Consider the following 14,634-nt stretch of genomic DNA (forward strand, 5'->3'; position numbering starts at 1 on the left):
TTTCACTGAGAAGTAATCAACATACATCACTGTGTAAGTTTAAGGTACAGAGCATGATAGTCTAATTCACATATATTGTGAAATGATGACCATAATAGGTTCAGCCAATATTCAACTTCTTATGTAGATACGATAAAAAGTTTCCTACTAATGATAATAGCAGCTATCACAGGACTATGTGCTACATGACAGAAACTGTTGCGATACTTCACATTAATTTAACTATCCTAAGTGTAGGATTTTCTTCTAATTTTACAGATGAAGAAATAAGACAAAGAAGCTAAGTAATCTATCTGTTCCTGGTCAGTGAACGAGAACTTGAATCAGGCTGTCTGAAACCAGAGTCTGTGCTCCTAAGCATAGGCAACTTTTACTGAGTATAAAAACTTAAATTTTAACAACTGCCTTCATCATATAGCTTGCTAAAAACCCACAAAAATCAAGCAGAGAAGCATTAATGACAAAGACTGGCAAGGCAGTCTAACTACCTAAAAGACCTAAAGAAGTGTTGTAGAATCTAAAGACTCATTACCACAGGTTGAGCAAATGAATAAATTCAGAGTCCAGAAAGGTAGAAGACTAAAAAAAAATCACTGCACTATTCCTCAGAAAAGAGCAGAGCGAGCTCATTACCTGCTGCATGGGGCGGAGATATATGATACGGTTTCTCTCAGGAGGCATCCTTAGTATCTGATCTAGTACTTGATCCATATTCAGTTTCTTGCACTGTGCATAGTCAAATCGATTCACAATTGGTGCATTTTCCACTTTTAAATGTTTCAGTACCCTGCACCTGGTAGCTACAAAACGAAAACAATGGTAAGCTCTACAAATACTTTATACAAAATAATACTGCAATGTATAGCCCATCTGGAATCATGTTTGGAAGACTGGGCCAACTTATATTAGCAACAAATACTGAAGAGGTGAACATCTCTAACCTAGGTCAAGTACTGTCATAAAGTACAACTAACAGTTACCAAAATGATTTGAAAACGTCACAGGGCACCTGAGTGGCTCAATCAGTTAAGCGTCTGACTCCTGGTTTCAGTTCCCGTTGTGATCTCAGGGTTGTGAGACTGAGCCCCACATCAGGCTCTCCACCCAGTATGGAGTCTGCTTGGGATTCTCTCTCCTTCTGCCCCACCTGCTTATGCTCATGTGCATGCTCTCTCAAATAAATACATAAAATTAAAAAAAAAAAAAAAAAAAGTCATTCTGTCCTGTTCACAAGAAGATGGTCACCCTCATGCTGAAGGAATGTCAAGGTACTTTTTCCTATCTAAGATTTTACTGGCAAAGAGTCCATGTTCCAGAGAATAACTTCCCTAAACATAGCAACTGTTTAGAAAATATTTATTGAAAAGAATGATGGTAACCTTTAAATTATACAATTTTATTCAAATAAACCTAGAATAATTTACAAATACCATCATATATTCACCCATAGGAAATGAGCAGAGTTGATTTTTAACTCCTACCATAAGCATAAAAGCAAAACCTTAAAAGACCAAAATATTTGGATACTTTGGTCTGAAGCTGTATAGTCCAAAGTGGTAGCTGCTAGCCACCTGTAGCTTTTTAAATTTCTATTAACTAAAATGTCTTAAAATTCACAATTTAGGTTCCTCAGGCATTAGCCACAGTTCAAGTGTTCAACAGTCACACGTGGTCAGTGGTTACCACATCCAACAGTGTAAATACAGAACACTCCCATCACTGCAGAGAGTTCTATTGAAAATGCTGGCCTGAAACATGATTAAATATGCTCTCTGTTTAACATATAAGTGTGAGGTTATAGAGAAAAACAGTTGCTATATAATAAATGTATTTAACTGCAATAGTATGCTAACTTCAGAAAAATATCCCCTTCCTTTTTTTTTTTTTTAACCCAATTTTTTTTAAACCTCAAAGTTAATTCTGATCCAATTTTTACTATAGATTTCAACCTGGTCCAACTCAAAGAGAGAATCCGATGGAAGATATGATAAAACCATAAGGCTGATATGCTTGATCTCGTCAACATTTCATAAAGACATCTTCTATAACATCCTTGACACAATGTCATCACCTTCCTGAGCAATCCGGCCCTGTAACTAACTTGATGTTGGAGGGCTAAGCAAGTCTCTGCCTTTCTGACTCATTTTCTCCTTCTGTGACCTGGCAGGAGGAAGGGGAAGCAGGGCAGGCGACAGGAAAGGAGGAAAAGAGAGAGGACCCCATGGCGATACAGGGTCAATGGCTCTGCATTGTAAAACCAGACCAGGCTGAGGTCAGTTCGGACCTCAATCAGCCATCTCGCCCACCATTAACTCAGTCAGCAGGTGTCTAGGGACGGAGCTACTTATCTAGGATCCCTGGTCTCATGATAAGCTGAGCTGAACAATTTGGTTTAAGGGCAAACAAAAGGCAGGGCCTGAGGCCATGTGATCCATCACTAGGTTTAGAGAAGATATGGGGAGAATGAATCCTCAGAGTTAAGAGCAGAGGTGAAAAAGAGATTCTCCAAGAGATGAACAGAGAAAAGAACAGGAAGTCAAAGCAGCTCAAAGGTTGTGAGGCAGAGTCTTGGACCCCCTCAGAGAGGAGAGCAAGGACAGTGCTGCCTGCCGGGCCGGGCTCCCCCGCTTTTAAGACCTCTGGGCTTCTGAAGGGCCCCCTGATTCTGTTTTAGGAGGAAAGTCCAACAGGAGATGGTCATTTAGTAGATATTTTAAGACTCTGTTGACTGGAATGGACTAAAGTATCACCTGTTAAGGGTGAACATAGGGTCTAGAGTTTTCTAAGATTCAGGAGAGAGGTAGTGTTTAAATCTTAGTTTTATCTCTTCTTTCTGGGATTCTCCTAGTGTACGACCAACTGGTAAGGACTTCTTTGCTTTGCTTACTAGTAGTAACACAGAAGTGCAAAGAAAGGAAAGCCCCTAAAACTGCAGTACAAATATAATACAAACTAACATTAGGTAAGCTTGTAGTTAGAGGTCAGACCCTCCACTATGTATATGTGTACATTCCTACGTAGACACACACATTGCACTTATTGTATTTAATCTTCACAAATATGTGTTTATAGGGTAGGCATAATTATGTACACTTTACAAATTGAAAAAAAATGAACAGAGACTATATAACTTGTCCAAGGCAAAAAATACTTGTCATAGCTTCATAATTCTACATGGATAGGTATCAAAAACATAATTTTGAGTGAGGATAATGTGCCAGGAACTGAAGTTCTGAGCGACGATGTCAATCAAATCTAGAGCCGTTAAGCACATAAGGCAGTCCCCACTCCCCACAAAAACACGAACAACATCACATAGCGTGGCAAACGGTAGAGACAGGATTCAAGCTGAGATCTATCTGACTCGAGAGCCCACTCATGTGGTGATTCTACTCTGTCAGAGCAAGCAGCAATTGTCGTTTGGAGGAAAGCAAAGGAGAGGCTGTTTTAAAAGATGAAGTCTCTGCATGTGCTCCCTCACAAATACTCTGGAGGAACTGCTCGAGAACTACAGAACAAGGACAGAATTAGAAATAATCCAATGTAATGATTCCACTGAAAAAAATAAAGAAATGTTATTGTAGTATTTATGAGTCTTTAATTCTTTAAGCTCATCTGTGATGCTTTTGTATGACACAGGCCTAATTACATACCATGGATGAACATCATCTTGGGACAGTCCTTTAACACGAGATCTGTGATTCCACAGTTGGTCATAGTGACTCCAACAAGATTTTTGGATTTTAATACCAGGACCTACAAGGAGAAAAATTTTAAAAGATGTGTCTTTCTGCAGACTTTTTTTTTAAAGCTTAAATGTTTTCACTGGCACAAGTTAAGAAGCAGCTGTTACCAATTTCTTCTTTTAGGGCAAAAAAATTATAAAGATGGAAACTTTAGTCATTATTCAGGAACTTGGCTGAACTGAACGTTAAGTGGGGTTTTTTTCCTTCACCTGCACATGGTCATCCTCTATCACAGGATCACTGGTACTGGTGGACTTATCTGCTGTCCGCTTCCGCTTCATGGCATGACGTGGCTTTGTTTTGGCAACTTCTAGAGAAAGGCAAGAGGAAAATCCAAATTTTAGCTTTAGCTTTCTTTCTGTTGATCAAAAGTACACATTCAACTGCATATTGCATATAACGCTATCAAGACAATTCTCAAATCTACGACTTGGTTCCCAATAGAGTATCGTCAGATTATATCTCAATAATATACGACAGCTATTTCCAACTGACTATTCCAAAACAAGATCACCCTCCATTATCTCAAGCCGGTCAACAACAAATAGGATTTCCCTTCTCATACCTTGGCCATATCAAAAATCTACTTAACATTCCTATCTCCAGTTACCAACCCATCCTAAATACTATTGGTGGATTAAACTCACCACTTTCCTGCTGAACAACTTTAAATTATTAACTACTGCTTAGCAAATATGTTTCAAGGCCTGATACCCATTCTCAATTTTATTCCAAACCATGTCCTAGTCATTTGCCACCGCCAGAGCACCTGAAGCCAAAATCCTTCTAACTCCCTCTGCCTCGAACCTTTCCTGAACTCACTTTTTGAAAATTCTACCCATTCCTGAAAAGTCCGGCTCAAATACCACCTGCTCTAACAAATTACCTGGGTCCCCAAACCTTGTAAGTGGTTCTGTAATTCCCTGCATACTTGTTTCTCCACTTAAACTAAAAGTTCCCTGAGGGCAACAAAACTGCCTTATTTCACCTTTGTGTCAATGTCAGCCACTAGCAGTGATCTCAAATGAACATTTACTGAACGAACTGGCACTCAACATTCACTGAATGAAGGAGTGCATTAGATACGGAAATGGAGCAACAATGGTAGCAAATATTTACTGAGCGCTTACTGTACGTCAGGCACTTTTCTAAGGGTTTTACTTGCAATAACTAATTTAATCCTTAACATAGCCCTCTGTGAGAGATTATTCTCCCGTTTTATGTATGAGGACACAGACATGGGACGAGAGAACAGCTTGCCACGGTGTAAGTGGTGGAATGAGGAGGCAACGCAAGGCAATCTGGCACCAGCCACTACGCTAGAAAACCTGCAGTCTTTGTCTGGCCAGATCCTGGTTAGTAAGGCCCTAACTCATTTACTAGTGCTGTTCTAAAACCTGGCAGTTTAATTATAGAAGAGCAAATACTATGTTGATTTCATTTTAAAGGCAACGTCTGAAGTCCTCTCTAAAACTTTAACAAACACATACACAAAATAAGACACTAAAAAATCACTGTCCTCAGTTTTTGACAAGCATTCTGTAGCAGAGCATTTACTGAATGCAGTAAGGCTGATCTTCATGAACTAAATCTCACCACGCTGCCTTCAGAGACCACCACTAGATTACAAACATCCTACCTGGTAATTCTGTAACTTCAAACGAGGATTAGAAAGAAAGATAGGGAAACAAGGTACAAATATAGCAAATTCCCAAAGGCTTGGGTTAGATGGAAACTCTAGAGATCTAATCCAAGTGCTTTTTTTTTTTTTTTTACATATCAGAACCTTTCCTCTACCATCTGAAAACTTTATGAAATCTTACTATGCAAACCGACTGGAAGCAGCTACTCTGGTTGAAAGCTAAAAGGGAGCCTAAGAGTTCTACCCATCAAACTTCCTCTAAAGACCCTGAACCCAACCAAAACCCTGGGGTTCCGGAAAAGATGAGAACTATTGATCTAGCCAACCCACTGAAGGCCTGTCTTCCATAGTACTCCTGAAGGAACTTCATGCAAAATCTAAATTATCTTTACTGACGAGGAATCTGCTAAAGGCAGCACATTTCACATGACATAAAATTCACACACCTGTTACAACCAATAATAATAGGAACTGGTTTGTCTCCCAGTACCCGAAAAATGAAAATGAACTAACAAAAAACGGGTCTGCCTCCATTCCTTTATGACAGTGTTGAGATTTGAATCTTCGGTTAGCATTCTCTTTTTCTGATCTGATTTTCAAACTTTTCACCTTCCTGCAATGCTCAGTCCCTTAACTGATCAGAACGTGGGGTTCAAAGTTAAATTTCCTGCTCTGCAGAGTACCCAAACTGGCAGTTCATATTTTCTAAGAGAAATTATAAAACACTTTACATGTAGATAAGCATTAAAAACAAAGGCTTCCCAATGTAAAAGAAAAAAAGAATTCATTGTGTTTTTTCCTCATGCCTCCCTCTTTGTTTAGGGACAATTCTTAGAGATTTCATACATCCACCAGCATCAACATACCTCATATGTTGGTTCCTACCACTTATTTAAGTTCACAATTATTCACTGAGCCCCATACCATGTAACACATTGTGCTAGAAGCTGGGAATAAAATGGCAAACAAGCAGACACTGTCCCTGCCCTCATGGAGCTCAGTCTATTGGAAAGACAGACAGTAAAACACGGAATTACAACACAGTATAGTTAACATTGGTGTAGAAGATGCTACAGAAACACAGAAAACAAACCAATTCAGTCTTGGGGTGTCAGGGAAAGAGGTTAGTATCAATGAGAACCATACCATATTAATTTTAAATGCTATTCTTTGATAATCCAGTTAGTTAGTTTTGTGATATTTATTTTATAAAGTATACAATGAGGATACAAACAACAACTTACAGGTATTTATTCCCCAAATCAGAATTCACAAGATAACTATGTTAGCGTCTAACAGGGTTTTAACACAACATTAAGGCCATAAGTCGAAAACCAAATTAAAACTCAAAACATTTTCTTTGCACAAGTGATTTTTAAAAAATCCATAACACTCAATCAAGTTTTGTTCCTTTATTAGAGTTTGGATTTTTCTCCTTAAAACTCTGAAGAGCAGAATGGCCAAGAGATATCAAAAACATGCTAGATCAAAAATAGCAAGTTGAAAGCCACTCAAATAACTTGTTCTTTCCAAAAGAGATCCAGGTAATACTAAAATCAGCACTTTGACATCTCTCCAGAAAAGCTGTTACTGAAAGTAAATGGACATTTGTATTGTTGAAAAAATATGAGGTAATCATTTACCTACTGTACAATTCGCTACATACACATTAGAAATCTTCTCAAACTGAAAAAAATTACAAGATAACAGACATAATTTACCTAAAAAATTAAAAATGAGATTTTTTTTAACTTCTAGAGAATTTTTTAACCTAAGAAAAATGCTAGACCTGAAACAAGTCAGAAGGAAATGGTAAACAGGGTAGCAGGACATGAGACAGCAACAAAGTCAAAGTCCCCTAGGGTTAAAATGAAGTACTGATATTAAAAACAACCCCCCCACACCCAAAAACAGTAACAACTGAAATGTTTACCAAGAGACAAAAGACAAAATGGGAGACAAAACAGTCCCTAATAGGAAGACTCCATATTGTAAAAATGACAATTGTCTTTTCAGTAGATCAATGTAATGGAACTCCAAAAAAATCCCAAGATTTTTTGAAGCTTGACAAAAATTATTATAAAAAACTATACAAATAAGCGAGAAATGCGTGACTAGCCGAGGAAATTCTGAAGAAGAATAAAGAGGACGGAAGGCCAGGACGGGACCGAGTGCCCAGAGACAAAACTAAGTTCACCTAAGGTACACAATAAAAAAGCATTTCAAAATAATGACATGAGAATGGGATGCCAACAAACAGCACTGAAATAACGCAGTGACAATTTGGAATAAAAAAATTAAGTTCATTCCCACAGATTAAAATAAAGAGCTAAGATAAGCAAATGAATAAAAGAATGAGAAGATACGACCAAAGAGCTGAAGCACGCATACTTCCACAGCAGCAAGGAGAAAAATAAATCATAAAGGTAAACAAGTAGATCTGGCTTGACAAACATGAAAAACCATGCAACAAAAGGCGTCGTCACGGGGAGTTCCTGTGTAATGGGCACACAGTTTCCGCTTGGGAGGATGAAAACGTTCAGATGGATGGTGGTAATGGTTGCACGACAGCATGAACGTACTTAATGCCAATGAAATGTACACTTCAAAATGGTTAAAATGGTGAATTTTGCGCTACGTATAAGAAAAAAAAAGATATGATAAAACATTTAAAATTCAAGGGAAATGTATTTTTCATCATATGGCAGAACTAGTGTTTGTAAAGCATAATGAAATGTTTAAATAAAACTCATATTTTATTATGAGTTTAAGCTACTATGATTAGCACATAATTAAGGTCTCATTTATTTTATGAAAGCTTATTTTTGTTAGTTTAGCTCCACGTGGTTTGACTGGCTCTATTTAGTATATAAAAAAAAGCACTAACTCTACATCCTGGAGCTAATTTTAAGATTTTCAAATTAAGGGAGACCTGGAGAAAATTAAAATATATCATTCATTGATAGCTATTCAATAAAGGCAGGTGAGATTACTTAAAAATAAGGTCAGAAATAGAAACAGAACTATGATTGAGAAACGTGCTTACCCCATCCAATCCAATGCCTTGGCATACACATTATAGATGTTATCAATGAAATTATATACAGATACATGTTTTGAGTGTATCTTCACCAAAAGTAATTCTCAGCTCAACTACCTACTTACCTGCTTATCTCCTGGCAAACCTAACTGGAAGCAAAACTAGATTTCAGAAAGAATTACTAAGTAGTGCAGAGGCAGAAAGAGGGGTATACCCATATGATATATTCCCCAGCCCCAGCAACTTCAGGTCCTTACCTTTTGGCTAAGGTTTAAAGCTTCACTAAGAGTTGCAACTTCCCTAAGTATGGGATGGGAGCAGAGTTACACTGGGACTTAGACATCAGAATCAGTATCGTATTTAGGGTCAATATACACAGTTATTATTTCTCTCAGAGGCTGAACTATTTGAGTTTTCCTGGGTTGGAGGTTTTACAAGATCTTTCACATGCCTTCCCCCCACCCGCACCACTGCTGAAAATTAGTTCAAACTCTGTATGATCACAGAACCCCAACACAGAATTCCATCTGCCAAACTGGCTTTATGGAAGAAGACTTCTGGAACGAGCTCATGCCCCTGCCAAGGCCTACCCTGCAGTTGCTAGTCCTGGCAGCATTGTCATACCTGACTCAGATACCAGCGGTACATGGGAGAGTCTGCTCCTGGCCCTTGTTAGGGGCCTCCGAGGGTAGTCTTCATGAGACTGCACGTCACAGCTCTCAGGCTGGGAGCTCCCCCTCCTGTCCTCACCTGTAGCCCCAGAGCCACTCCCATTAGTCCTCTCATCATGTGCTGGGCCTGAAGACCCCCCTTGTGGCAGAGTCCTAAAGGAAAAGGCGGATCTCGTACCATCCGGGCCATTCACAACACAGGCTCGGCTGGTTGAAGGACGTTCCTCATCAGAACACCTGCTAGTTCTCCTTTGGGATTCCTGGGGCCTGTGACAGCAGCATCTGGGGCAGACAGAACTCTCTGCATCACCCTCCTCCATGGCCTCAGAGTCCTCTGACCCACCGGGGGAGCAGACACACTGCCTGGACACATCCACTTCTGAAGGGCTAGGCTCGGAAGAGCCGCCGCTGTTCACCGTCCTTACAAAGTCGGGGCTTTGAGAAGCAGTGCTGTGTGAGCTGGAGGTTCCCACTGTGCTGGCGGTGGCGCTGCTGCAGCTGGGATAAACATCCTTGTTTTTTTTCTTTTCAGGAATATCCCTAGCTGCTTTCATATCGGCTTTGATCTGCTCACTGGTGACCTGACAGCCTTTCTCACAGCTGCTTTCCTCGAGGGGAAACTGCTTCGACTGGCCCATCTGATGGGAGTTGTACCTCTTTCGAAGTGGAGTCTTGCCTTTTCCACTTACTGCTTATAGAAAAAGAAGAATGGCCCGAGGAAAAGAAAAGATTTCAGTACAAATTCTGGACAAAAGGCAAGAGTAAATTTGGAACAGGAAACAATGTACACTAATTTTCCTAAAGTACAATGGTGACCACATCACTCAGCTGCTCAAAAAGTCTCTATGGTCTCTAGCGCCTACCTGGTTTATTCTCCTCGGCTCAGCCTCCGCGGCCCACCACCATCTAGTTCCGAACTAGCTTTCTGTTCTCGGCCCCTCCATGTACATACTACATGCTAGCCCAAACTTTTCTCTGAACATCCCCTGCCATACTATCTCCGGATCTATGTTCTCACCAATTCTTTAGCCTTGCACCTCTGCTCAATCTCTCCTGCGCCCCCACCCCAAAGCCCCTGTAGGATATGCCCTGTGATACTATTATCTAGATTTCTGGCCTGACTCTTCCAACCAGACTAGAGGTTCCCTAGAGAGAAAGGGATCATGACTTACTCATCTCTGCATCCCTCACTGCACCTAACAGTACCTGGGGCACAGTAAGGCTCAATGAATATATAAAGGAATACTGAAATAAGATTTTGTCTGGCTGACAGATCTAGTTTCTAAATTCAGAAACTGAACTTCCTAGGAAACATTAGGCTAGTCAGCTGGTCACACTCCTTTCCCTAAATTTTAGTTTCAAAAAAAGCTCCTTTCAACCACAGTGTGAAAATACCCGAATTTCTTAAAAGGAATAAAATAAGAATGGAGTAATCAGTCATTGGTTAGTAAATGATCCCAAGTCTAAAGAACTAATAAGCTTTCCACACACAGAAGTGATTATATATTTCAGGGCCGGTGTTAAATGTACACTGAACACTCAAACATACTAAGGAGTAGGGTACCCAAGGGAAATTAGTGGACAATTTTTAAAAACCTCATCCTTTGCCCAAAGTGGTATGCACGTAGCTCTGAGAAACAGAAGGGAAGGAAAGACAAGGAAGAAGAAATGAACTGAAGGTTAAGAGAATTATAGTTTCTTGGTGAGACAAATGGTAGAGGCTGCTGACTGGATGTAAGGGGAGGCAGGGATTATAAGAACACACTGCAGGACTCCCTCAAGCACAAACTAGCCTCGAATGTTGACTGAGCACAACTGGACAGAGTATCAGCTGGCAGAGTGGTTGTTTGCTCACTGCTCTGGACGCCTTGGGAGTCATCCCCCCACGTGAAGGAAGCCCAGGCCCCTCGCTAATCCCTGATACCCTGATGTCGCAAGGTCCTAAAGCCTCCACTGTGGAAGTCACAATCCTCACGTCTTCTCTTCCCTGAACCCTGATTCCACAGTATTTTTGTTGTGCTACACTTGCCCTCGAGCATGCCACCCTGATTCCCCTCTCCCTTGGGCTACTGCCCTTTCTCGCCTCCTGTCACATTCCATAAGGAAATGTTAACTGCACCACAGGTTGTGGTAGAGACACATTATATAAAGGTCAAGTGTGTCTGTCAGTTCTCACAATGACTCCCACTAACCGGTCCCAGCAAGACATTATCTCTCACCTGACAGTTCCCTGGACTGCACTGACTCTCCAGATTTTTCTTCGCGTTCAGAGTAACGCCGAGCACCATTCTTAGGAATCCAGACTTCTTGGAGTTCTAGACTGTCTTCCTCATCATCACTCTCTGAATCATGAACAGTAATTGGGGTTGGTTTTACTACACGCTGAAGACCACTGGGTCCTAAAACAAAAAGCACACGCCTGACAGTTACTTTTTGCCAAGAAAGGCTCTCTCTTCAAGTACTATTTACAGGGATCTGGGCTCACAGAGATGCTTTGGCTCTATGTAGCCTCCCTTGTCACTCATGTTAACGGAACATACACATTTCTAAAGGCAGATCAAAATAGAAGATCATACGGCATCCCCCTTGAGGACCTTCACTATTTGAAAAGTCACAATAAAGTTGGTTATTGAAAAAATAACCAAGTCATAATAATCACTTAAAAAAATAGCCTACTTTCCCAATTTTGCAAATGTATGGATGAAGACAAAGCAAGTGAAGATGAACCTCAGGCACCTATAGGAGTAGTGAGCTCTCCGCGTTCTTTAATTGAGTTATTGTCTTTCTCATTAGATGTAGCAAGATACGTTCTTGAAAGGCTAGATGCATGTTACAGTTTGGTTATTTGAGTATTTATGTATGTGTAAAAAGTGTCTTCTCTGCTTGGCTGTACACCTTGTAAATGTTTAGTCTTATGACCCAAGTCTCTCTGACAAATGACTGAAGTTCACTCCACCGATAAACTGTAAGCTCCAAGGAACCTTGCCTGTCTTGTTCCTGTCACATTGTACAATGCCTGGCACAGAGTAATACTCAATAAATATTTGTTGAATAAGTGACTGCATCTGTAAGACACTTAAAACAAGGATAGTTAAAAGATATTTTCAATTCAAAGACAAATTAACATTCCAACAGATCAGGAGTAAGAAAACTTGGGTTCTAATCTCAGCGCCGTCCCTGTAAGACTGGCTGAATGGTCTTAGGCAAATTATTCAAACTCATTCTGAAAGACTTAGTTTCCCCATCTGTCAAACATAGGGCTGTATCAGGTAATCTTTAAGGGCCTTCTGACTCTGTACAGCCTGCTGTAAGTCACCCAGGGGCAAACAGAGACGAGGTCTTGGTCTGTTAACTGAACCAGGCCAACTTGTCCACTCCTGCTCCTCCCCACCAAAATGAAGGAAGATGACAAGCAAACTATGTAATCGGGTCATTCATCTTCTCCATCAACAATCTGAGTGCTTTCTTTCCACACACACACACACACACACACACACACACACACACACACACGTGTGAACACCAATATAGAGAAAGGAGTTGCTGCCGCAGTTAGAAAAAACAAAAAACAAACCTTAGTAAGATATGTATATGTGCAAGGAGAACATCAACAAAATTCGGGTGTCAATAATAAATAGCATATAACACATCATTAACTGTAATGTTAAAGAATAATCACTTAGTGTTTTACTTTCTTCACTAGAGTGGGGCCCAAGTTTTCAGAACCACGAATGTGGAAGTCACATGATTACCTGCTTGTTCCTCGTCAACATCCACAGGGATAACTGCCTGACTGCGAGCTGCCGTCTCCTGTCCACTCGCGGCCACCTCCCCGTCTTCTGGCACCATGTCTTCCATCTCGTTCAATGCTTCAACAGAAATAAACACAGTCAAAGTGAAACCAAGAGAGGTCTTAAAAAAAACCACAATGGGCGACAAATCTGTGGCACCCCTGAGAAACGAGCAGCCCTGTGATTATTAGGCCCACGCTGGAAGAACAGCCTATAACAGTGCTTCATTAGACAGACGAGAACAGGAAGTGCCCAATCATTCCACGGGAGAGGAAATCACAACGGCAAAACAGCACTCGGTGGAGCCAGTCCATCACCATAAGATGAAAGCAGGGAGAACGGCATGCAGCAGAGAGAAGAAAGCACCATGTTCATTCCTGAAGATGTCAGCAGGCATGGCTCTGTGAGGCAACTGTGTGCCTCCCTCTAAGTGATCTGCCAGACAATAGTGAGGGCCAGCTACTGGAAAGACCTCACGATCATTTTACAAGCAATTAGTCTTGTAGTATCTGCCAGCTACACCAGGATGCACTGGGCAGGCAAGCTCAAACTGCACATTTCCTCTCCTACTCTCTGGAGGCTATGGTATCATTTTTAGCTAACACAGGACAAGGATTACGAACAAATACACTAAGCGCATTTTTAACATTTTACTCTCCCTCAAATATTCTACATCAAAGAATTCGTGACCGTTATTAGTGCCTATCAGTGAATGGGAACGTGTGATTTTATTTATATCTTTCCAGAAGATGAGCACAGTGAGCAATTTCAGACCAATAAGCTTCAATTAACTTACTCTATCTTCTTAAGATAAAATGGTCATTTTTCCAAGAGGACCCTAAATAAAACAATTCCTAGCTTTGCCAGCTTTTTACAAGATTAAATTCAAGTCCCTCAAATCAGTATGCAAGGCAGTCAATCTAGTACCCTCTTACAACCTAAGCTTGTGTGCCTGATCTCAGTCTTGAGTCAGGGCAATAATCATACTACCCTTCCATTTATAGTTTGGCCAGGACCTAGAGGGCCGCAGAGACTGTGTCTAGCCTGTTCATCACTATATCCTCACTGCCTAGGGGTGCTCAAGGACTACTGCTGGGAAGTCAACCAACCAACCAACCAACCATTTGGATGAAATGAATAAACCACCAAAAGAGAAAACAAGATCCTGTTCCTGAAAGAACTGAAGAATCTACTTACATAGACAAGGCAAATTCAGTTAACAAATAAACCAAGGCAAAACAGGATTACAACAGAAAGACACCATTCAGATAAATGTCTCTGGAATATACAACAGTAAAATTTGAGATTTTGTGGGGACAAGGAGATTTGCTTTGGTCTTTAATATACACCAAAGCACACTCCCCGTTATTGAATAGTCTCCCATCTTACATTCTTGCCCAGCTCTAGACCTCAATTTTCTATATTTTAGTGCCCAAAGGAGGCCTGACCTTGCCTATAAATCTTTCATGATAAAAGCCAATCGATTTTCTTCTTTCCTTCAATTCTTAACAGTTATGAAGAGAATTATCATGTACATACTCTATGCCAAGCTCTAGGCTAAAGGTTTTTATATATATTACCTTATTTATTTCTTATGGCAGGCTCACAAGGACATTAATACTAGCCTCCTTTATGCAGCTGAGGGAAGTGAGGCTTAAAAGGGGTAGTACAATTTGCAAGGATGTCAACTGAGCCTGCTACAGTACAGGGACAAGGAGCAGATGGGAAATTTATAATCTCTGCT

The 14,634-nt window shown here is 40.5% G+C and overlaps 1 protein-coding gene across 7 annotated transcripts in view; it reads right to left on the reverse strand.

Annotated features, from left to right (window-relative positions):
- Positions 1-14,634, reverse strand: part of FBXO38 (F-box protein 38) — a 54,640-nt gene that overhangs the window by 4,266 nt on the left and 35,740 nt on the right. Inside the window, exons 13-18 of one of the 7 annotated variants that reach the window (XM_027605094.2) lie at positions 12,852-12,968; positions 11,319-11,441; positions 9,053-9,787; positions 3,956-4,056; positions 3,654-3,756; positions 634-800 (exon numbers count right to left, since the gene is read on the reverse strand). In XM_027605094.2, the coding sequence (XP_027460895.1) occupies positions 634-800; positions 3,654-3,756; positions 3,956-4,056; positions 9,053-9,787; positions 11,319-11,441; positions 12,852-12,968 (1,346 nt within the window). Of the gene's footprint in view, positions 1-633; positions 801-3,653; positions 3,757-3,955; positions 4,057-9,052; positions 9,791-11,318; positions 11,499-12,851; positions 12,969-14,634 lie in introns of all 7 variants that reach the window. The other 6 variants (XM_027605093.2, XM_027605096.2, XM_027605092.2 and 3 more) reach the window with 6 other exon arrangements.

The sequence above is a fragment of the Zalophus californianus genome, chromosome 5, assembly GCF_009762305.2.
Source record: "Zalophus californianus isolate mZalCal1 chromosome 5, mZalCal1.pri.v2, whole genome shotgun sequence".
Classification (NCBI taxonomy): Eukaryota; Metazoa; Chordata; class Mammalia; order Carnivora; family Otariidae; genus Zalophus; species Zalophus californianus.